The sequence below is a fragment of the Salvelinus alpinus genome, chromosome 4 (assembly GCF_045679555.1).
Source record: "Salvelinus alpinus chromosome 4, SLU_Salpinus.1, whole genome shotgun sequence".
NCBI lineage: Eukaryota > Metazoa > Chordata > Actinopteri > Salmoniformes > Salmonidae > Salvelinus > Salvelinus alpinus.
Window position 1 is genome coordinate 82,083,383 of NC_092089.1, and position 24,816 is coordinate 82,108,198.

Genomic DNA, 24,816 nt, shown 5'->3' on the forward strand with positions numbered 1-24,816 from the left:
ACTACTTGTGTCTTTTGAAAATGAATTATATGAGGCTATGTATTATTGCAGCCATTAATGGACCGTTTTGAATATGTCATACCAATAAGCATTGAATATTAAATGCTCCTGGAATCAAATTAAATGTTTTACATTTTAGTATTATGCACATGCTAGGCAGAGATGGTCGGGGGACTCACAACTCAAACACATCATATTTTGTCTATGTAGAGTAAAATGATGGCAAGAATCTTCAACTAGTAGGCATAAACAATGTGAATATTGATATTCATTAAATGTTTCTTGAAGGTTGGGTGATTGAGAAATGAATTGTTATAACAAAAATATTTTCAAACACCAAGCATGTGGGAAACATAGAAGTGGTGGCCAACCTTCCTGGAAATTGAGCAGGATTTCTTCACCCAAATGACAAATACAAAATGTTTGTGTCCTTACCTTGAAAGCAGTCTATGGACAAGCAGAATGCCATCAACATTAACCTTTCCTGTGCAGAACCTTGTAGTGGTAACACCCCCCCAGCACGTGTCTCATACAACTTTCCACCTGAGAACTGGGATCAATCCCTGCTTCTAACCTTCCCACTGTTTCTAGAATTTAAAGTGTAAAACCACCTAAAAATATATGTAAAAAAATATTAGCATACTTTCAATTTAGTAAGCAACAAAGTCATCGAATTATGAGTGTTCATTTAATGTTCTAAGCATCCTAAATACACCTGACATGTGGTTTTTATTAGAACATTTTCCACCCTGGTCATAGACCTAAGCCGTGTCAAAATATGTGGAAATTAGTTTTTTAAACAGTAACATTTTCCTGGGGGAGGACACCCAGTCCCCCATCTAGGGGTTGTGCCAGGGGGCAATGAAATTGACATAACAAATCTCACTCCAAGCTTTCTTCAAAGGTTGGCAGCCCTGCATCTATTGTTATCTCCAAAGTTTTGGCATATTCCATAAATTGAGGCAGCGATAAGTAAGGAAACCGCTCAGGGATTTCACAATGAGGCCAATGGTGACTTTTAAACAGTTAAGAGTTTAATGACTGTGATAGGAGAAAACTGAGGATGGATCAACAACATTGTAGTTACTCCACAATGCTAACCTAATTGACAGAGTGAAAAGAAGGAAGCCTGTACATTATAGAAATATTCAAAAACATGCATCCTGTTTGCAATAAGGCACTAAAGTAAAACTGCAAAAACATGTGACAAAGAAATTAACATTGTCCTGAATACAAAGCATTATTTTTGGGGCAAATCCAATGTATCACTGAGTACCACTCTTCATATTGTCAAGCATGGTGGTGGCTGCATCATGTTATGGGTATGCTTCTCATTGGCAAATACTAGGGAGTTTTTAGGATAAAAATAAATGGAATAGAGCTAAGCACAGGCAAAATCCTAGAGGAAAACCTGGTTCCGTCTGCTTTCCAACAGAGACTGGGAGACAAATTTGCCTTGCAGCAGGACAATAACCTAAAACACAAGGACAAATGTACACTGCATTTGCTTACCAAGACAACATTGAATGTTCCTGTGTGGCCTTGTTACAGTTTTGACTTAAATTAGCTTGAAATCTATGGCAAGAGTTGAAAATGTCTGTCTAGCAATGATAAACAACCAACTTGACAGAGCTTGAAGAATTGTAAAAAGAATAATTAATTGGCACGAATTTGCACGAAGGGGGCAGGTCGGTTTTGTCACTTCAAGCCCAAATATATCATCCTTTGATTAAAACGATTGCTTATTGACCTACATCGTTGTGCAACGTCATGCGTAAGCCCTGGCCATTGTCTTTCAGCTCGAAAAAGTGGATTTCTAGTTGTGTGGGAGTTTAAGTACTATACTAAATAATACAGGCAATGTCATACAAAAATGATACAAACAAACCAATATACATAATTATATACATTCGTTTTGCAAATGAAAACCAAAACGTGAAAATATAACTTAAATAACATAAATAAATGCCTTTGAATTCATTGTAATACCTATCTTACCACATGAACATGTATCACGTTATTCTTTGCACACACTTCATCCATGAATAGTAAAAAATATATATAATTATTTACTAAATATGACACTAGCTCAAGTTCACCTTTCTCCATGTAAACAAATTGAAATTCAGTGGAATTCTCCTTGAGTCGGTCTGTTTTTGAGTCAGTGTCTTATGGCAAATAATTACAGTATTTACCATGATGAAGATAATTTGGGTCCATATCAAACTAATTCAGACACTTACATTTTTTTCTGAATTTGAGGCAATGTCATATCAAGTAAGAACAATTTATACCACTGAATATTACATTTTCTGTATTCTTCATCAATGCACATGTATAATAATTCTAATGCAGTACATTTGACAAAAGCTGTGCCACTTTCCTTATACTAAGTAGCAAGTGTAAAGTGATCAGTAACATTTGCTATGACTACAGTTTCTGATTAGTACTTGCAGCCTGACATTTGAGCTATAGCAAGCATGCACAGTGGGCAATATTGTGTCTTTAATCAACGAGGCAGGGTATCAGCAGTGAAACCTGGATGGTTGTGAGATTTACTTTTTGCTTAGGGATGTGTTGAATTACACCTGCCCCTGGAGAAGTGATCACCAACCCTGGTCCGGAAGACCTACTTGGATGTGTAGGCTTTTGTTTCAGCCCTGCACTATAACTCCTGGTTCAGCTAAACAACTAACCACCAAGACCTAATCATGGACTGAGCTGGAACAAGAGTCTGCTCCTCCTTGTAGCTCTCTGGGACTAGGGTTTGATGGTGACCATGGCCCTATATTATACTAGCACTAGCGGTCACTTGTGTCGGGAGCGCACTTGAAGGAGTGTGGGTGTCTGCTCCATGATCTGCACCAGCAGCCTGTCGATGTAGTCCTCCAGGTCGCGCACCTGTGCCTTGATCTTCTTCATCTCCGCCTCGTGTTTCTTAAGCAGCACCGCCTGCTGTTCTGAGGCCGCCTGCTGGTTCTCCATATCCATCTGCTGCTGCAGCAGAAGGGAGATCAGCTCCATTTTGGTCAGCTGCTCGTACTGGGCAGACCTGTCCGTTAACGATTCCTGAGAAGACAAACACAGGCCCTGTCAGAATACTTTGAGAATACATCCTTCATTCCTATCTTGAAGTAATCACTGATCTGACAATACTGGATCTGTTACATAAAATGGGAAAACACAGATTAACAAGAGGAGGTACTCAATTGATAAAAATCTATTTCTGTCAGAAGACATTTTATTGTCACATACACCGGATAGGTGCAGTGAAATGTATTGTTTTACAGAGTCAGCCATACATGACCAAAAACTTTTCCACGGAATTTTGAACTGCCCAGTTATTTCCAACGTTCTGGTTGGAAAGTCATTCATTATGTGAATTCATGGACTCTTTTATACCTCAATCTCAGTCTCAGCCTCAGCCAGTGTCTGCTTGGCGGCGAGGCCTGGGTGGATGGAAGACTTGAGCTTCTCTAGAACTGACCGGCCCTCTTTCTTCTCCCCCTGACTGGCTGTGGTGGTCAAGGGCTTCACTGGGTGGGGTCTGCAAAGAAAACATCACCATCAAAGGTTCACTGCATTGGACTATGTGTACATAACACTTTTCACATGAAAATCAATATATAGTACAGTACAATGTGAGGCACTGGCATTACATAGTATATGGTAAAATTCATAACAATGCACCAGCCTGGATTTAGAATTTTCTGTATATATCTCTACAAAACAACAAAATGTGTTCAGCAACAGGTTTCAGCAAGAGAGCATAAAAAGAGCTTATGTTGTCTGATTTTAGTATAGCACAAAGCCGGTATGCCTCAGCAGTAATGACAGGCTCCAGGGTGAAGTTTCCTTAGGTACAGATCTTGGATCAGCTTCCTTAGTGGGAAAACGCAAACTGACCCAAGATCAGCATCTTGAGGAAACGTCACCCTATACCTAATGAGAGTGAAGGAAGGTACTTCCATTTTGCTTTCATTTACAGATGGTCAAAATTTCAGCAGAGAGCTGAAGCAGTTGTTTAAATCATCAAGATAAGGCTGAGATTTTCATTATGGTGACTGTGATTGTGGATGTGGACTCCTAGATGTGATGGGACAGTCAGCAACACAAATGTATGACACATAAGTTAATTACACAGAAGTGAGATGAGCAACGTAAAAGATTAAGCAATTTACAAAACTGTAGCGACCAATGGGTTTGCATGGGCAGGTGGTACTGGTAGGGGATATACTGATTCATTTAGAGAACTTCCTCTTAAGGAAGCTACTTGAATAGATTAAATAAAAGGAACTGAAAATATTAGTTTTTGTTTGGAAGAATGAGAATACAGACTAACAATATGTAGGTTCAGGTTTTCAAGCTATGGCTTGTAAACAGCTAGCAGGTGTGCTATGTCTAACTATTTCTAATTCTTGCATCCCATTGTTGACTACAACCTGGCAACCCAAACCTGATATTTTCTCAAGAGAGGTCAAGTGGCTACACTCTGCAGAGCTTAAGTGTGAGGAGAAGTCTCACCTGCTCTCCTGTCGGGGCAGACTGCTAGCTGGCTGGGTCTCCTCAGGTAAAAGTGTCTGCCGTGCATCGACCAGGGGCTGGACAGTGATGGAGGAGGTAGAGGAGGAGAAGGAGGAAGAGGTGCAGGGGGCCATAGCGAAGGTGGCATTGTCTCCGGTACTGGGTCTCAAGGTTGGGGGGTGATGTATGGAGGAGGGGCCGGGGGTGGGGAGTAGCTTAGCCTGGGCATTAGTTTCAGTCACCAGGGAGGGGGCCACAGAGGAGGGACTGGAAGCATGCAGAGAGACACCAGGCCTTAACCTGGCACTCATGGGGCTTCTGATGTTCGGGGCTACTTTGGCGTGGAGGTCTTTGAAGCTGATGGTCCCGGCATGTTTGGATGGGGAACGTTCTGTTAAGCAGTTTTCTTTTGTAATTGACTGAGTGGAACTATTTGTGTTTGTTTTTTGCAAGGAAACAAATAATTTAGCTGCCTTGAATGTTGTCTCTCTATCTGGTGACAAAGGTGAGGAAAAAATTGATTTGGTGGGTTGATATGAGAAGGGTACTTCAATGCTCTCTGAGAGTACATGCCCAGGAGACAGTGATTGGTGAAGAGGGCTCTCACGCAATCCTTTACCAGGGCTATTTGCACCACCGTTGCCGTAGAGCTCTCGTATCATTCCCTTGAGACTTCTGTGTGAACTAGCACCCCTTGGTGAAGACTCATTGACAGGCTTGGTTCGTACAACTTCCTGTTGCATTCCAATCTGTGGAGAAACTGGAGAAGTTCTAATGTGACATGAAGGGTCTACTATTGAACTGTCTATCTTTGATTTAGAAATGTTGCCTTTTCTATTCAGTGGAGATTGTGTGTGTTTTATATCTTCAGTGTCTCTAGTGATGTCTTCAGACTCAATGTTAAGACTGTCAGGCGTCAAAATGCTATTGTTCTTATTGCTTGCAGGATCTCTGCCTGATGTGTTCAATTCACAACCTCCATCTTGCCAATTGTCTTGACAAAGCGAGGCTTCTGGTAAATTCGCTTTTAGGGCAGAGTTGACGTCTATAGTACTAGGCTTCTGAAAAGTTAACATATCCTCTGCAGATAGCCGTATATCATGAGCAGAAGATACTATGTGAGTAACTTGTGGAGGTTGAGGAAAAATGCCACCTAAACTTTTGAGGGTATGCACTGTAATCATTTCAGATGGAGATGGGGAAGCATCAGAAGCAGAGTCAATAAAACTAAAATCAGAGTTACTTAGATTTTTATTTAGATCTTCCAAGGTTAGTGGAGGCGATTCATAATGGATGTTTCTGGACTTGGTAGGCTTATCTGGGTGAATTGAGAATAATTCCATTGTTGGGTCTGGTGTAATTAACGCAATGTCAAGCGTCTTAAGACCGGATTTAGAGTGTTTTGGGGAAGACATATACAGTAGGTCGGCAACAGTCATTTCACTATCAAGAAGCATTACTGGTAGAGATAAGGCTTTGATTTCCGAATGTGAAGTATTCTTTACAATGGCGTCTTCTCTAACAGTGGGACTGGTGTCCGTCGTATCCTCTGAGGCTAACAATATTATCGAATCCTTTACATTCAGGTCTAGATGGTTTTCTGTTGCACCTGGCCATAGGTCCTGCTCAGTAAACATACATTTACAGCTATCATCTTCATCTCGCAATGGTTCATAGTCAAACTTCTTGAAGTCATCTTCAGACTTGAATGGAGATGGAGACTCTGGAGAAATATTGGCATAATGTTGTGAGTGTTCGGTATGAAAGTCCGACATGTCACTGCTGACGAGAAGGTCTTTGCCTAAGCTTGGGTACAGGTGGGGACTTGGTGTGCATCTCTTCTGCCTGCCTTCTCTTGTGTGCTGCAGGGAAGCTGCGCCCGTTTGTGACAGGAGACAGGCCTCTTTCTGCACAGCCAGCTCCTGACCCCTGTGCAACCAGCTGTCAGAAGATCTCTTGTTTACCAAAGGTCTTATTATGGGCCTCCGTGGAGGCAACGGTGGAGGCTCTGCTTCTTCTTCACTCATCCGCATCTCCTCAATGGGTGAAATAGTGTTACCTTTATGTGCAGGAGTGCTTCTTACTTGAGCTTGCCACGAGGTTGCTTTTGAAGGGTGATTGGTAGGAGAGCCCTTTGGCGAATTCAGCCTGCTGGACGCAAAGGCGTCAAAGGACTCATCGCATTCTCTTCCCCCGCTCTCTGATATGGAGCGAGAGGTGAACGGATTCGGGGGGCTGTCAGTCACCGCTCTCGGGAGTAAGGCAGGGAGGGATGTCTGCCTGGCTACAGGCCTGGGCCGCTCTCGCCGTATGACGGCCATTTTCTTTTGCACTGCGACATCGTGGGCGGTACTGGGGATACAAGGCAAAGCTGTGGAATGACAGGGGGAGCAGGCAGCGCAAGGGGGGGACCTCCGGGCCTCTTCGGTTATGAGGTCCTCAAAAAAGGGGTTACACTGCAAACACGGGAGGAAGGGGTTGGAGGGAGAGATAGGGTTGGGTGTCAGAGAGGGGGTGAAGGGGTTAGTGGGATGGCCACTGTCGGGTGAGGCACGGCCAGTGCAAGAAGAAGAGCACTGGGTGGGAATGGGGGAGCAAGGGGGGAGGGGAGGAGGGGTGTCTGAGTCGCTTTCTACCTTAGAAGAAACTTCCAGCCTGTGGAGGGAAGGCACAAGCAGTCCTCTTTGTTAATTCTGTGCAAGCTGACCCATTCAAAATATGGGTGCCATTTTCTAACACACATAGAAAAAGGAAACCCAGATGTCTAAAGAGAAGAAGCATCTTCTGCCAACTACTGTCTATTTGAGGACTAGCTTTAAAAATGTTAATTTGTGAATATGCTACAATTGCCAAAAAATGAAAACAATAATGTGTTATGGAAAACAGCAACAAGAGTGTACTACAAAAAGCAAAACAACATTTAGCAAATTACTAAAGCAAGGTGAAGAGCAAAAATGCAAGATGTACTACATTTGGAACAGTAATAGAAACAGTAATACTGCAGATAATTTAATAGCAAAAACAGGTGATTAGTGTACTGGGCCAGTATTCATAAAGCATCACAGAGTAAAGTACTAATCTAGGATCAGTTTGGACTTTTAGATCATAATGAATAAGGTTACATGGACAGGGGGGGATCTGATCCTAGATCAGCACTCCTATTCTGATATGCTTTATGAATACTGGCCCAGATGTTCCACAACATACCAAACCTAAAGCTTAAAGTGCAGGTAGATCTTTCTCTGCATACAGTATCTGATTCAATTTGACCCCAAGCAAGGTTAAGAGTGAAAAAAACTGTATATGCCATTATTTCCTTTTCAACTCCAGTCACATGGACTCTGTCTTTGATTTCCTCTGATTCAAAGGACAGTAACGTTACATATATTCTTATACAAATGGCCTAGATGTCGACTATTATCCTGTGTTAATAGTACAGTATGAACCTTAACATGTTGTGCCTTACATGAGGTGATATGAGATTGCAGCACTTTGTGACAACTGCTGATGTAAAAAGGGCTTTATAAAATACAGTTGATTGATTTGAAATAGTAGATGAACTGGCCACATTTCCATTTGAAAGGAACAGGGGGCAGCATAAACACTGAACACAAGGAAATCAAAACCTTCCATGATGTAGATGTCTGTGTGCTTTTGATGGAAGGCAAAACTGTATGAAGCCCTGGAGTGTGGAGACATCTGAAATGACCCTCCACTCACCTTGGCTTGTTCTGGGAGTCACTGGAGCCAAACCAGCCTCGCAGTCTCCCCTCGGTGAGAGGACAACCCTGGCTTGGCGCCAACTTGGCAGGTAGAGAATCACTCCTCCCTCCGGAGAATAACGACTTTCTGAGCTTTTTCCTTTTGTCTGCTGAGTCCACCGTGGTGGTGGAAGACAGCATTGAGGCAGCTGCCAGCACAGGACGACCCCCCACCCGTGCGCTTTGAACCTGGGAGACATGCGGTTCGGCCTCCTTCTCCACGTACTTCTCTTCCTCATTCACCTTGTCGAAGGACCAGCGCCGTCCCTCACCGGCTGAACCATTGTCCTCGCTCCGCTTTGTGAGGTTCTGCAGAGAACGAGAGAGGGGGGAGCACTTCTCAAGGAGGACCAGCTTGGATGGGAGGGTGCCTGAGCCCTTGGGACCCACCGGTTCGGATCCGTAGATGTGGCTTCCGTTGATGCACAGAGAGGATTGGGAGAAAGTCATACCCTGACCCTTGAGGGATTCCACTGCAGGACAGGGCTGGGGAATGGCAGTAGTGGTGATCCTACTTGCCTCGTCGCTGAGGACTCGATTATGAGTCAGTATCTTTGGGGAAGACTGTGTGGTGTTGAGCACTATTTGGGGGGAAAGAAAGGGGGTCAAAGTATTGGCCTGAAATGGATCGGCCTTAATAATAAACCCTCTTCCAAAACAATTCCTTAAAATGCATAAGCTTGCTAGATCCTTTAGATACAGTACATGCTTTTTTGTGTCTGGTAAAGATTCTGTCAGAATATAATCTAAATACAGGTCACTGCATATTACAGACATATAGGGCAATTTCTAATGAAAATGAAACACTTTGACAGAGGAAATCTGCATGCTTACCTTTTTTAGCTAGGTCTGTGTCTCTGTGGTGGGTGTCAACTTTGACCTTGTTGCTGTAGATGGGAGAGCTGGGGGGACTGGAAGGATCCACCAGGATGCCTAGGCCCAGAGGAGGGGGGCAGGGCCTCTCACTGGTCAAGGACAACACGCTGCTCTCTGAGGCCACCGACGAGCTCAACCTTGTGTCGGACGAACTCCGCAGCTTTCCCTTCCCCTTGCTCCGCTTCTCCTCGGCTACCTCCACGGGGTCCTCTCCCCCTTCCCCTCGGTCCCCCTCTCGGAATGGCTTTCCTAGGGAACCCGACAGGGCGGCGAAGCGTCCCGGCACGATGGCTGATGAGGACTCCATGTCGCCGATCTTCCTCCCCGTCACGCGGTCCTTAAGTTTGCCGAAGGCAGACCGTGGCTTGTCCTTCATGGTTAGGTCGAACATGCTGGCTGTCAGGTTGTTGCGGGTGAACTGGACCGTCACCTGCATCTCGCCGCGCTCCTTCTCCTTCCGGCCGGCCTTGGAGTTGAGTTTGAGCCATCTGGACCCACAGTGAGAGGAGACTGTAAGGCGGCAACCATCCCCAGCGCTCCACACATGCATTGTCATGCAACTTAAACACATATTTTATATTATAAAACGTGTTGTTTGGATCCTGAATGCTGATTGGATGAGCAGCATTACAAGCTGTGCTGTATTGGCCGTCACAGGCATACCATGCCTGCTAACAGTTCCATCTCAAATTATCACTGTGCCTCCATAAGACTATCATGTTCACGTTGCTGTCCGAATCATCTCTTGCATTTATCTCAACTTTTACATTATTTACCCTTGCTTCCAGTCTAACATTTAGTTTGGTACAGCGGGGGTTAATATAGGCATAGCTGTCTGCCTGTCAGACATCTGAAGATTTATTTATTTCACTTTTTAAATGTGAACTCCCCTGGAACCTATCATAGAGGGCGAACGGGTGTCCAGACGCAACTAAACTTTTTCTGAGCCAGGCGAAATCATGTATCAACCTCATTATTATGGATATATCCAAGTAAATCCCAATAAAATTGTGCTACTTGCTTTAGATTTTTTATAAAGTATTTTTTGTGGTAGTGGAAGACGTGTTCTGATTTTAGATTTGAAAAGCAGAGAAGTAGAATAAGATTTCATACTCCAAGTTATTGAGAAAGTGGTAAAAATGTCTGTTTTTAAAAGTTTAGATAAAATGTATACTGAACAAAAATATAAACGCAACATGCAACAATTTCAACGATTTTACTGAGTTACAGTTTATCTAAGGAAATCTGTCAATTTAAATAAATGCATTAGGCCCTAATATATGGATGTCACATGACTGGGAATACAGATGCATCTTTTGGTCACAGATACCTTAAAAAAGGTAGGGGTGTAGTTTACAAAACCTGTCAGTATCTGTCAGTACCATTTGCCTCATGAAGCGTGACACATCTACTTCACATAGAGTTTATCAGGCTGTTGATTGTGGAATGCTGTCCCACTCCTCTTCAATGGCTGGGCGAAGTTGCTGGATATTGGCGGGAACTGGAACACACTGTCGTTCATGTCGCTCCAGAGCATTCCCACATGCTCAATGGGTGACATGCAGGGTTGGGGAGTAAGGGATTACAAAAAACGGTAACTGTAATGGTAAGTTACGTTACCAGCTAAAATATTGTAATCAGATTACAGATACTTTTGACAAACTAGATTAAATTCCGAAAGGATGTTTGCAAAAAAAATTCTTTGACACTGTTTTCTAAATGACATTCAAATCAGCATTGAAAAAGGCGCAAGTTTAAGTTTGTTCCACTTGAGCGAGTCTGACCACTATGCTGACACACCAAATGGGTTTGATAGATTGCGGGAAAAGAGCAGGAATAGGTTTTTGTAGGCTACAGTCCAAGTTATGTCTTCCAATGGTGCGACTGCTGTCGGCATCCAAAGATTATCCAACTTAAATAAACGCTTGGAAGTAAGGATGACAGCAATGGTGTAGTCTACGGCGATACGGATACTACTTATTATTGATATTTACAGTTGAAGTCGGAAGTTTAGATACACCTTAGCCATATACATTTAAACTCAGTTTTTCACAATTCCTGACATTTAATCCTAGTAAAAATTCCCTGTTTTAGGTCAGTTAGGATCACCACTTTATTTTAAGAATGTGAAATGTCAGAATAATAGTAGAGAATGATTTATTTCAGCTTTTATTTATTTCATCACATTCCCAGTGGGTCAGAAGTTTACATACACTCAATTAGTATTTGGTAGCATTGCCTTTAAATTGTTTAACTTTGGTCAAACATTTTGGGTAGCCTTCCACAAGCTTCCCACAATAAGTTGGGTGAATTTGGCCCATTCCTCCTGACAGAGCTGGTATAACTGAGTCAGGTTTGTAGGCCTCCTTGCTCGCAAACGCTTTTTCAGTTCTGCCCACAAATTTTCTATAAGATTGAGGTCAAGGCTTTGTGATGGCCACTGACTCCAATACCTTGACTTTGTTGTCCTTAAGCCATTTTGCCACAACTTTGGAAGTATGCTTGGGGTCATTGTCCATTTGGAAGACCCATTTGCGACCAAGCTTTAACTTCCTGACTGATGTCATGAGATGTTACTATAATATATCCACATAATTCTACTCTTCAAGATTCCATCTATTTTGTGAAGTGCACCAGTCCCTCCTGCAGCAATGCACCCCCACAACATGATGCTGCCACCCCCGTGCTTCACGGTTGGGATGGTGTTCTTCGGCTTGCAAGCCTCCCCCTTTTTCCTCCAAACATAACGATGGTCATTATGGCCAAACAGTTCTATTTTTGTTTCATCAGACCAGAGGACATTTCTCCAAAAAGTACAATCTTTGTCTCCATGTGCAGTTGCAAACCGTAGTCTGGCTTTTTATGGCGGTTTTGGAGCAGTGGCTTCTTCCTTGCTGAGCGGCCTTTCAGGTTAAGCAATGGGTTAGAAGAAGCCTACATCACCAACTCATGAAGTAAAATGTAACATCCATATATGGCCAGCTATGTACACTTTAACACAGATTTTTTTGTCTTCTTCTAAATGCCTCTTAAAGGGAAACTAATCTAAAAGTAACTGAATGTAATCAGATTACATTACTGAGTTTGGGTAATCCAAAAGTTACATTACCGATTACAATTTTGGAGAGGTAACTAGTAACATTTAGTAAGTAAATAAAAAAGAAACAGCCCTTTTTCAGGACCCTGTCTTTCAAAGATCATTCGAAAAAAAACAAATAACTTCACAGATCTTCATTGTAAAGGGTTTAAACACTGTTTCCCATGCTTGTTCAATGAACCATAAACAATTAATGAACAGGCACCTGTGGAACGGTCGTTAAGACACTAACAGCTTACAGACAGTAGGCAATTAAGGTCACAGTTATGAACACTAAAGAGGCCTTTCTACTGACTCTGAAAAACACCAAAAGAAAGATGCCCAGGGTCCCTGCTCATCTTTGTGAACGTGCCTTAGGCATGCTGCAAGGAGGCATGGGGACTGCAGATGTGGCCAGAGCAATAAATTGCAATGTCCGTACTATGAGACGCCTAAGACAGCGCTGCAGGGAGACAGGACGGACAGCTGATCATCCTCGCAGTGCAGACCACGTGTAACAATACCTGCACAGGATCGGTATATCCGAACATCACACCTGCGGGACAGGTACAGGATGGCCACAACAACTGCCCGAATTACACCAGGAATGCAATCCCTCCATCAGTGCTCAGACCTTCCGCAATAGGCCGAGAAAGACTGGACTGAGGGCTTGTAGGCCTGTTGTAAGGCAGGTCCTCACCAGACATCACCGGCAACAACGTCGCCTATGGGCACAAACCCACCGTCGCTGGACCAGACAGGACTGGCAAAAAAGTGCTTGTTCACTGACGACTCGCGGTTTTGTCTCACCAGGGGTCATGGTCGGATTCGTGTTTATCGTCGAAGAAAAGGAATGACCGTTACACCGAGGCCTGTACTCTGGAGCGGGATCGATTTGGAGGTGGAGGGTCCGTCATGGTCTGGGGCGGTGTGTCACAGCATCATTGGACTGAGCTTGTTGTCATTGCAGGGAATTTCAATGCTGTGCGTTACAGGGAAGACATCCTCCTCGCTCATGTGGTACCCTTCCTGCAGGCTCATCCTGACATGACCCTCCAGCATGACAATGCCACCAGCCATACTGCTTGTTCTGTGCGTGATTTCCTGCAAGACAGGAATGTCAGTGTTCTGCCATGGCCAGAGAAGAGCCCGGATCTCAATCCCATTTGGGACCTGTTGGATCGGAGGGTGAGGGCTAGGGCCATTTCCCCCAGAAGTCCATGAGGAGGAGATGCACTGCAGTACTTAATGCAGCTGGTGGCCACACCAGATACTGACTGTTACTTTTGATTTTGACCCCCCTTTGTTCAGGGACACATTATTCCATATCTGTTAGTCACATGTCTGTGGAACTTGTTCAGTTTATGTCTCAGTTGTTGAATCATGTTATGTTCATACAAATATTTACACATGTTAAGTTTGCTGAAAATAAACGCAGTTGACAGTGAGAGGAAGTTTATTTTTTTGCTGAGTTTAGTACCAGTGCCACCAACGCTAACATCGAAGTGCTAGACCGTCAAGAGGAAGATGCTACAACCCGGTTCGCGGGTAAAAGAGTAAACGGAGAGGACAGCGAAGCCAAAGACAGTGCAGCCAAAGCAGTAGATGTTGTATTTGTAACACATTAAACACACATGTTATATCAGAATTTATGAGTGAAATGCAAATACTATTGGTCAGCTACTGATGTATAAATGTACCAGAAAGAAAGAATTGAGGTAAAGACGTACAGTAACTGGGTGTTCAAACCGACTAGCACAAAAACTCAAATTTGGCGTCGAGCAAAGCTCTGAATGCCTAGATTTCGCCTTCCTGTGGGGATGTTGTGGGAAATGGCAATGACTTGAGTATCAGTGATTTACTGTTGTATAATTTTACTTAGCTAAAATAAGCATTTTCATTAGATTCTGATTGCTTTTGCCTTGTCGTTCTAAATGCTAAATTGCATTAGACATATACAAACGTTAATTAGCTAATTATATTTCATGTCTATACAGCCATTGGTTGCAAATAGTATACATATTGTAAAACCAATCAAGTCCTTTCCCTCTCAATTTCATATTTTGTCCTGGAGAATATTGCTACAGTGATGTTCTAGCTATGATCCTCATCGCCACGGTTTCTACCACTTTGCCTCTTACTAGACAATGCATTGAAACTCATCATCCTGGCAACAGTCTGGTGTGAACGGCGAGTAAAGCCACACAACAAAACGTGTTGTGTTGTCATTCATTCACTTGATATGAAATAGTGGGGCTGCAGCTGTGTTTTTGTAGTTCTTCAAAATTGGGCCTTTTATTAGTTAATTTATATATTATTTTATTCATATCCAGGTTGATGATAGGTCCAGTCCAGTTTCAGTGGAAGAGAGGATCTTTGGGGTTGATGACAGGCCCAATCCAGTTTCAGTGGAAGAGAGGATCTTTGGGGTTGATGACAGGCCCAGTCCAGTTTCAGTGGAAGAGAGGATCTTTGGGGTTGATGACAGGCCCAATCCAGTTTCAGTGGAAGAGAGGATCTTTGGGGTTGATGACAGGCCCAATCCAGTTTCAGTGGAAGAGAGGATCTTTGGGGTTGATGACAGGCCCAATCCAGTTTCAGTGGAAGAGAGGATCTTTGGGGTTGATGACAGGCCCAATCCAGTTTCAGTGGAAGAGAGGATCTTTGGGGTTGATGACAGGCCCAATCCAGTTTCAGTGGAAGTGAGCATTGATGTTGATGACAGGCCCAGTCCAGTTTCAATGGAAGAGAGAGTCCAGGACCAACTTTTGATTATTTCAAGAGACCCAAGTCAGATGACCTAAAAACGTTTTTTTGTTTCCACCCTATGCAGAAATAAAAAAAGGGTTTTCTGTTTTAAAGACGGCACCAATAGGAAATGGCTGTCATACAATGAAGAAAGCCATGCGTTATACTGTTCAATTTGTCTGGCATTTGCGAAGCCTACTGCAGAATCTTTATGAGTGGAATGACGGATTGGAAGAGCAACATGCACAGAAGGGTAGAAGAGCATGAGAAGAGCAACATGCACAGAAGTAGTGCTGAGGAATACTTTTTAAGGTCCTCCAAAGTCTGCTCAGTGGCCGTCAGGTGTCTGCCCACAGACCGCAGGTACGCAGGAGAAGGCAAGTGCTGGAACGTGTGAGGGGGAAAGAGGGGGCTCAGTTACAGTGGGTTGCAGTCTGAGGCTGCATATACATTAGAGGACCCCAGTATCGATCACGGTAATTTCTTGGAGATGATAATACTGCCGGGAAAGTATGACGTCTGCTTGAAAGAACACCTCACCAAATACATTGAGAACAGTAAGAACCTACATCAGTCTGGGGCAAGAGGCAGAGGTTCTCTAATCACACTCCTCTCAAAAAATACTGTCAATCACACAATTCAGAGCATTATCCAAGAGATCATGTCAAGTGAAATTGTGCAAGCGGTAATGTTCTCTGTCCAGATCGACACAACTCAGGACATAACTTATCAAGACCAGTGCTCTGTCATTGTGAGATATGTGACAGACGTCATACAAGAGAGGCTTGTGGCTGTTGTGAAGTGTGAGGCATCCACTGGACAGTACTTTATCCAGTTGTTGACAGATGTCGTGGATAAACTCAAATTAGACATGAGCAAGTGCATTGGCAATGCTACGGATGGAGCATCCAATATGCAGGGCAAATATAAGGGCTTCTCTACTCTGTTATCCTCAAAGTCCCCCAATCAAGTGCATGTATGGTGCTATATACCTTAATCTGGTTTTGATACAACTGAAATTGTCTTTGCAATCAGGTCACTGTTTGCTCTCCTTAACGACATTGCTGTGTTACTCCGTGAATCCTACCAATGGATGGATGTGTGGGAGAAGAGCAAGGACACACGACACAGACGCCAATCTCCAAACGAAGAAACACACTGGTGGGCTAAAGATAGTGCTTTGAAGAAGGTCTTTGGATCCTTTGGAAAATCAGACCAGGGTCTCTATGTTGAAGTACTCCTCACACTATCAGCCATACAAGGACAGGCCAACATGAAGACAACTGTTCGGATGAAGGCAAGAGGAATTACTGAGGCTCTTCTCAGGTATGAGACGATACTGACAGCTCAAATATTTCTTTGGATATTTGAGAACACGTCACCACTGTCCAAATACCTGCAAACAAGTGGGATGGACATCCTGTCTGCCCATCGAATGGTTGTGGCTACACAAGAAACCCTGAAAGGCATGTCAAGAGACTTTGACACCATTAAGGCAGCTACAGACACATTTGTTCAGTTTGCAAATAAGAAGATCAAAGAACAGGATGAGGACACAGAGCTGGAGGAGGTAGAAGCCACTCTGCCACAGAAAAGGGCAAGAAAGAAGAAAATCATGTCTGGAGAGATGGCTCAAGATGAAGCTTTGACAGAGGCAGAGGGTGCCTATAAAGTTCAAGTCCACAATCAAATGATGGATACAGTCACAGATAGTATCCTCAGGCGATTTATGTCTCATGGCTCTCTATATGCTGACCTAGCCCTTCTGGACCCTAGAAACTTCTCCCAAATAACATCCAATGGTCTTCCAGAGACAGCCCTTCAAGAGCTCAGCAAATGTTTGCTTCGATTTGATACGCGAGCAACTGTTGACAATTTGTAATGTGAGCTGAGAAGCCTCATTGTACAGTGGAAAATACTGAAAAGTTCAGGATTGGAGGAATACAAGGACAGTGGAGGATGGCCCTGATGGAAATGAAGATGAGGTCGAAATTAAGAATCCTGCAAATAATTTTGATTGATTGATCTTTTTCACTCTAGGCTTCAGGATGTGAGGTAGTTCAATCATGACAAATTCAGTGTGTGTTCTGTAGAAGTTTTGTAACAATGTGCAGCGTTTGTGTGTGTGTGTGTGTTCTGTAGCCTTTTTAAAGTAGTACTGCAATAGTGATCAATGGTTGTGATGCAGCTAGGTGGTTGTATTAGGGGCTGGTCGTGTGTGTACATGCATGCATTAGCAGGGCGGCCGTGTGGAGTATACGGGGCCGGTTCTGGTGGGCCGGTCTGGATAAAAGTCCAGGGCTGTTTTTTACTCCCAGTCCGTCCCTGCCATAACCCCACCGCCATCATGGGGCACTCTGTTCACAACCTTGACATCAGCAAACAGCTTGCCCACACTAAGCCATACACATGGTCTGTGGTTGTGAGGCTTGTTGAACACCGGGCTCGAAATTAATGGTGTCCCGTCATCCTGGGGACGATAAAAAATATGCCTTGGAAGGTTCAAAACAGACTTTGGGACAGTTGCAGGACAATAGGCCAGAAAAATATAAAATGCATACAAGAGTGATTCCATACTAAAATGTTTAAACAAAGACAAGGCTGATAAAACAGATCACAACATTTAGCTTAAAAGTTAATAAAACTATGAATGATTTACATTACAAGCGCAGCGATGTGTTCACTCGTCTCGGCCATATGCGTGAATGTTCTAAAATGCTATTACAGGAAAACGGCATTCTCAAACGCGCACCTGATAAAAGCATTTTTTATAATGCGACAATGATATACAGCCTAATGGTAGAAACTTAGAAAGAGGGAATATCTGAAGATGTAACAATAGGATTGTGCCATACTGCCTTTGGACAGTAGAAGAAAACTGCTGTTTTCAATGGCATATTAGGAAATCTTTGCTTTTTTTCTATGGTAGGTTGGTTTTCTATGGTTTTCTATGTAAAATGTCCAGGTTTCAAACAATGATATGGTTGGCTAGGCATCGCATATGTTATTATTTAGGTTATGGAAATGTATAAGATTAAAATATCATTCCAATTATGGGCAAATAGCTCTTTCAGAATGCACATTTGACTCTCTCCCAAACGGTCTGCGGACCGCAGGCCCGGAGCAGAGGTTGCCTGTTCAAAGCGGAGGTTACGTGTGCCGGGAGTTGCTGTGACATTTGGGAGCTGAGGTTGCGTGTGCCAGAAGTTGCTGTGACATTTGGGAGCTGAGGTTGCAGGGTGTTGCTGTGACATTTGGGAGCTGAGGTTACAGGGAGTTTGTGGCATTTAGGAGCTGAGGTTGCAGGGAGTTTGTGGCATTTAGGAGCTGAGGTTGCGTGTGCCAGGAGTTGCTGTGACATTTGCATTGTCTGACGGCTATGGCTAGATACTATGATATTCTAGAGAATATGGTTGTATCTCCCTGACCTGAACCAAATGCACACTGTAAAATGTGCAAAGTATTGTCTCCCGCTGCAACACTGCCGAGCCTGTGCGTGCGCAGGTGAAGACAGATTCGTTTTTAGAAGCACTGTTGATTTTTTAATCTACCTGCCATAGTGGCCAGTGTACCAAAAAGTACATTTTAGACCCTGGCTGTTAGCAAGTGGTGGCACTCAAAAAGGTTAAGGCGACCATTCTTCAGTAACTGAAGAGGAAGGGTGAAGCAGAGAACGTGAAGGCCGGGGAACACACGTTCTTTATTGTATATTGTTGTGTTATGTTGTTTAATGGGGCAGCTGGTGGTGGAATGTCTCTAACTTACATTTCTTCAGTAACCAGTTCACAATAACATTGTTCTCTCTTAACTATATTGTATACATGTGGTTAACATGTTCAATTACTACATTATAATTATTAATGATGTAATGGATGTTTGTCTGTTTTCATTAAGATGCTAAACTTTTTTTTCTTAAGATATTAAGTTGATGTAATATAGACTTTCTGTATCGGTCTCAGAAAAATACATAAATTACTTTAAAAGCATTGCAAATGATCTAGACCCATGTTGGCATATCAAAACATTAAAAATATATATATATTAATTTTGGGACAGTTCAAGTTCAGTTTGGGACAGTTGAAATTGCTCTTCCATGATGGTACCGGGACGGTAGGACAAAAGTTAGTTGCGAGCCCTGGTTGGATGTACTGCTAAATTCTCTAAAATGAAGTTGGAGGTGGTTTATGGTATAGAAATTAACATTAAATTCTCTAGCAACAGTTTAGGTGGACATTCCTGCAGTCAGCATGCCAATTACACGCTCCCTCAAAACTTGTTGCATTGTGTTTGTTGTGTGAGAAAACTGCACATTTTAGAGTGGCCTTTAATTGTGCCCAGTGCAAGGTGCACCTGTGTAATGATCATGCTGTTAAATCAGGTTTTTGATATGCCACACCTGTCAGGAGGATGGATTATCTTGGAAAAGGAGAAATGCTCACTAACAGGGATGTAAACAAATTTGTGCACAAAACTTGAGAGAAATATGCTTTTTGTGCGTATGGAACATTTCTGGGATCTTTTATTTCAGCTCATGAAACATGAGACCAACACTTTACATGTTGCATTAATATTTTTGTTCAGTGTAGTTAATGCGGTTACTAAAACAGCTATACATTTTGATTGGTAGAAGATAATTCTGTTCTGCAGAGATGTAGACCAAGATGTCATACCCATACAACTTGTTTTTGGGAAAGTTGTCAAAGTAGCTGATTTGTGTCAAAAGTTACATTGCTTAAAAAGTGAATAGAAAATAATATTGGAAATCATGATGTCACAATGGGCCTCTTAGAATGTTGAGAAAATCCCATGAAAGTGGATGGAGGACAAAAAAAATGTAATAGTTTAAAAAGTATAAATGGTATCAAAAAGTTGTATGCAAGCAACTTAATCCAGATCAGTCTATAACTTTTAAAGTTTGAATTGTGTTTCTATCTTAAACGGTGTTAGAGGAGTAACCTTCCAAATAATAGTAATAAGTAAGAAATAATTCTTACAACATTTACAGTGTGGCTGCTGTCACAAGCCACACTAATAACTCAGAAGTAAGATGAAGAGTTAAACTTAAGGTATAAGAAGATTCCAAATAATAATAACTATAACTATATGGTAATTTTCAATGAAGAAAAAGTGTGACTTGCTTCAGCTCTTTGAAATTATTTTTGTGGTAGTGGAAGAATTTTTAAACGTTTTACTTAAGTGAGGCAGTGAATTATAGTCAAAGTTAAATATATTAAAATATCTGGTCTGATTACTTTGATAGGCTATATAAAGCTTATAATTTTGGACTGTAGTAAATTTTGTATTTTTGCTAACAAAGATATCTACATACACTACATGGCCAAAAGTATGTGGACACTTGCAAGTCGAACATCTCATTCCAAAATCATGGGCATTTAATATGGAGTTGGTCCCCACTTTGATGCTACAACAGCCTCCAGCTTCTGGGAAGACTTTCCACTAGATGTTGGAACATCGCTGCGGGAATTTGCTTCCATTCAGCCACAAGAGCATTTGTGAGGTTGGGCGCTGATGTTGGGCGATTAGGCCTGGCTCGCAGTTGGCGTTTCAATTCATCTGAAAGGTGTTCAATGGGGTTGAGGTCAGGGCTCTGCGCAGGCCAGTCAAGTTCTTCCACACCGATCTCAACAAACCATTTCTGTATGGACCTCGCTTTGTGCATGGGGGATTTGTCATGATGAAACAGGAAAGGGCTTCCCCAAACTGTTGCCACAAAGTTGGAAGTACAGAATTGTATAGAATGTAATTGTATGCCGTATCGTTAAGATTTTCCTTCACTGGAACTAAGGGGCCTAGCCTGAACCATGAAAAACAGCTCCAGATCATTATTCGTCCTCCACCAAACTTTACAGTTGGCCCTACGCATTGTTGCAGGTAGTGTTTTCCTGGCATCCGCCAAACCCAGATTAGTCCGTCGGACTGCCAAATGGTGAAGCGTGATTCATCACTCCAGAGAACGCGTTTCTACTGCTCCAGAGTCCAATGGCGACGAGCTTTACACCACTCCAGCCGACACTTGGCATTGCGCATGTTGATTTTAGGCTTGTGTGGGGCTGCTCAACCATGGAAACCCATTTTATGAAGCTCCCGACTAGAACAGTTCTTGTACTGACTTTGCTTCCAGAGGCAGTTTGGAACTCGGTATTGAGTGTTGCAACTGAGCTACTGATGATTTTTACGCGCTATGCGATTCAACACTTTCCGGTCCCGTTCTGTGAGCTTTTGAGGCCTGTTTCGCTCCCCCGACATGCAGGGTTGAAGGACACTGTCTACCGGTCACCCCTGCCTCCCGCGTGCTAGCTAACTAGCTAGGTTGCTAGTTAGTGATACTGTGTGCTAGCTTGCTAGTGAGCTGGCACACAATGTCGCCCACGCCTCCGGCCTGCTGTGTCCTGGAGAAAACCGTGCCCAACAGGCAGGGGCGAAGGACACTGTTTACCGGTCGTCGCCGCCTACTGTGTGCTAGCCAACTAGCTAGCTTGCTAGTTAGTGACATCGTGTGCTAGCTTGCTAGTTAGCTAGCACACGGTGTTGCCCCTGCCTCCCAACTGTTGTGTCACAGAAAAAAACATGCCGACAGGCAGGGGCGATAATCCCTGCCTCCCGCTAGCACAGCAGGCGGGAGCTGGGGCGACAACATGTACTAGCTAGCTTGACAGTTAGCTAGCACACGGTGTTGATATCTTGATAGTTAGCTAGCCAGCACACTGTGCCGCCCCAGCCTGCTGTGTACCGGAATCCTCCTTAGGACTAGCTGGCTAAGATGGCACACAGCGTCCTTCGCTCCCGCCTGCCGAACAACTGCCCTTGCCGTCATTAACATAACTGCGGGAAAACAGTGCCTGTGGGGTTTATCGGTGGCTGGCATCCAATGTTATTGTGCATTTAACTTCACCTTCCGTACTGGAGAAACCACACCACCTACCTGTTGTAATTTAAAATTTGACCAATAGAAGTATAAAGACGGGTTCCAGCAGATGCAGGAATGCCGACATGCAGGAGCACCCCAAATTGCTGGCCGCAATTGCACCCTTCTCCATAGTTGGGCCTGCCCCAGTATCTGTGCATTAGAGATGATGAGTATGATGTGTCATCGTTGACATCTCTAATGCACAGATACGGGGGCAGATTGGGCTTATTAATGTTACTGTCAATCATGGCAAATTACTATGGCCATAATGGCCTATAAAGTGATGTGATATTATTATAATTTAGCATACATTTCAATGTAATCAGTGGAAATAAGTTCATCATCATTAGCAAATTAACTTAGTAAGTGAGAGGAACCTACTCATCTCTAGGGCACATTCCATCTTGAAATATTTTATCCAAAGGGAGGATTGCTTGACCAAGAAACACGTCAAGTCCGATAAGCACCCGGTGCATAATGGTGAGGACCAAGTCACCGCTCCCTGAGGGAAAAGCACTGCGACCCCCATCCTCCAGTATTCCGGGTAGAAGTTCAAAACAGCATTCCTCATTCCACTCTGGCACAGTCGCCTTCTCGACCAAACCGGTGGTGTATTTCTCCTTCCCCACCTGAATGATTGTGTAAACATAACGGCTACCCCCGTGCTTGCCCTTAGTCCGCAAACCCCTTGCACGAAGGACAGTTACATTCACATGTGTAGGCACCCATCTCTGGTCATCATTTAAATCTATAAAGGACATCATTTTAAATTACGTTGCATGGATTGGGGGAGCGTGACTGCATAGAAAGTCCAAAATAGCCGTCCCTTGACGCTTCTTTATTCTTGTAGCCTCGCCCTTGCATCTGTGTCCACCGGTTTGCTAGCACAAACAGACACAGGACCTCTGCAGAATTTCTCCAAAATACTCCGGCATGTCTCAGACTTCAGTTTGTGGATATGCTGGCTATCCCGCGCTTGCGGCGCTCGTATGCCATCTCCAAAGCTGCGTGCGATCTGCTAATTAGAATACTTGCTACTCGCTGCTGGCTGGTCAGTCCTCATCACTAGTCTACTGTCCGAAAACTCAATGTGCTGTCGGTCCGCATACGGTATAGGTTGCACAAAATTAAATAGAACACCCCCCCCCCCCACCCCACCGAAAAAATGGTGGGAAAAAATAGGCCTATCATAAGCCTTACTGTGACATTATTATGATACTACTATGTTACAATCGTTCATGCAATAACACAATGCGTTTTTCTTTGTCAATATTGCAACAATTTGATAATAGTAGCCTGGGACTAATCCAAAAAATACATCCCACCCAATCAAGTTATAGTCTGGTTGAATGCGACAATGGAGGGCCCCTCTGTGCAATGTAGGGTAGGCTAAATATTAGCCTATCATAATGATGATAAATAAATTACATCAAATAAATTACATCAAATAAACAACTTTTTTCATGTATGGTCTTTATGTATCTCAAAGAGACCATTTGATAGTATTTGAAATTATTTGAGATGCTATGCTCTAAAAAAAATTCACTCTGAGACTTTCTGAAGTTGACGCCAGGCAATAGGGAAGTAAGAACAATGAACGTCAGCCACACCCTTTCATCTGAACAAGTAGCCTTGTTTGAGAGAAGGCTCTCGCCCCCTCCCTCCCTCATCTCTACATCAGGCTGGATGGTATACATACTCTATACAGACAGTGTAACAAAATTCTTCTTCTTGTCCAGGCAGTTTTAATACCAATTTAAGTTTAATAACTTGAATTGGGGGAGGAAAAACATATCATAATACAATATAAGTATGTAATATAAAGTATTGTACATAAGTATTTAATATTAAACATTTATAAAGGAAGATTTTTACCCAAATCTCTTTGGTGTTTTTTTTAACCTCTCGTCCTCATTATTTTATTTTTATTACTATTTCACATTGTTTTGACTATTTTGTGTACATAACAGCATATTCATCAATACTGTAAAAAGTGATGTATAATATTTTGTTTGGTTTGATAAAGACTGCAATGACATTTCATTAGATAATGGGGTAATAATTCAAGTACTGTACAGATTTTAGGGCTGTGATCAATTTAATCAAGATCTAGAGGTGGTCTTTGTTGCCACCCTGTGGTTATTGGCAGCTATGAATCAAGAAAGCTCAAACAAGTAAGAAATAAAAATGTAGTACACCTTTTACATATTCCAATTGCAAAAGGTGATAATATCCCATTTATATTTTTTCCAATTATTTATATTTTATACTCTTTCCAAAATATTTACACTTCCGTTCAAACGTTTGGGTCACTTAGAAATGTCCTTGTTTTTTAAAGAAAAGCACATATTTTGCCCATTTTAAAATAACATCAAATTGATAAGAAATACAGTGTAGACATTGTTAATGTTGTAAATGACTATTGTAGCTGGAAACCACTGATTTTTTATGGAATATCTACATAGGTGTACAGAGGCCCATTATCAGCAGCCATCACTCCTGTGTTCCAATGACACGTTCTGTTAGCTAATCCAAGTTAAAAAAAAATTAAAGGCTAATTGATCATTAGAAAACCCTTTTGCAATTATGTTAGCACAGCTGAAAACTGTTGTTTTGATTAAAGAAGCAATGAAATTGGCCTTCTTAAGACTAGATGAGTATCTGGAGCATCAGCATTTGTCGGTTCGATTACAGGCTCAAAAAGGCCCAGAAACAAAGAACTTCCTATTGAAATTCGTCAGTCTTTTCTTGTTCTGAGAAATGAAGGCTATTCCATACAAGAAATTGCCAAGAAACTGAAGATCTGGTACAACGCTGTGTACTACTTCCTTCCCCCGAACAGCGCAAACTGGCTCTAACCAGAACAGAAAGAGTGGGAGGCCGCGGTGCACAAATGAGCAAGA

General features: G+C 42.7%; 1 protein-coding gene across 2 annotated transcripts; it reads right to left on the bottom strand.

The window, feature by feature from the left end:
- Nucleotides 1–1,011: 1,011 nt before the first annotated feature.
- Nucleotides 1,012–23,017, bottom strand: LOC139574534 (rab11 family-interacting protein 5-like). Of its 2 annotated transcripts, XM_071399205.1 has the most exons (6): nucleotides 22,295–23,017; nucleotides 9,120–9,649; nucleotides 8,245–8,866; nucleotides 4,525–7,179; nucleotides 3,403–3,547; nucleotides 1,012–3,069 (listed from the first exon to the last, which is right to left on the bottom strand). In XM_071399205.1, the coding sequence occupies exons 1-6, from the start codon at nucleotides 22,675–22,677 to the stop codon at nucleotides 2,809–2,811; spliced, it is 4,596 nt and encodes a 1,531-aa protein (XP_071255306.1). In that variant the 5' UTR covers nucleotides 22,678–23,017; the 3' UTR covers nucleotides 1,012–2,808. The 2 variants fall into 2 exon arrangements, with proteins under 2 accessions (XP_071255306.1, XP_071255307.1); XM_071399206.1 differs by lacking the exon at nucleotides 4,525–7,179.
- Nucleotides 23,018–24,816: the final 1,799 nt, after the last annotated feature.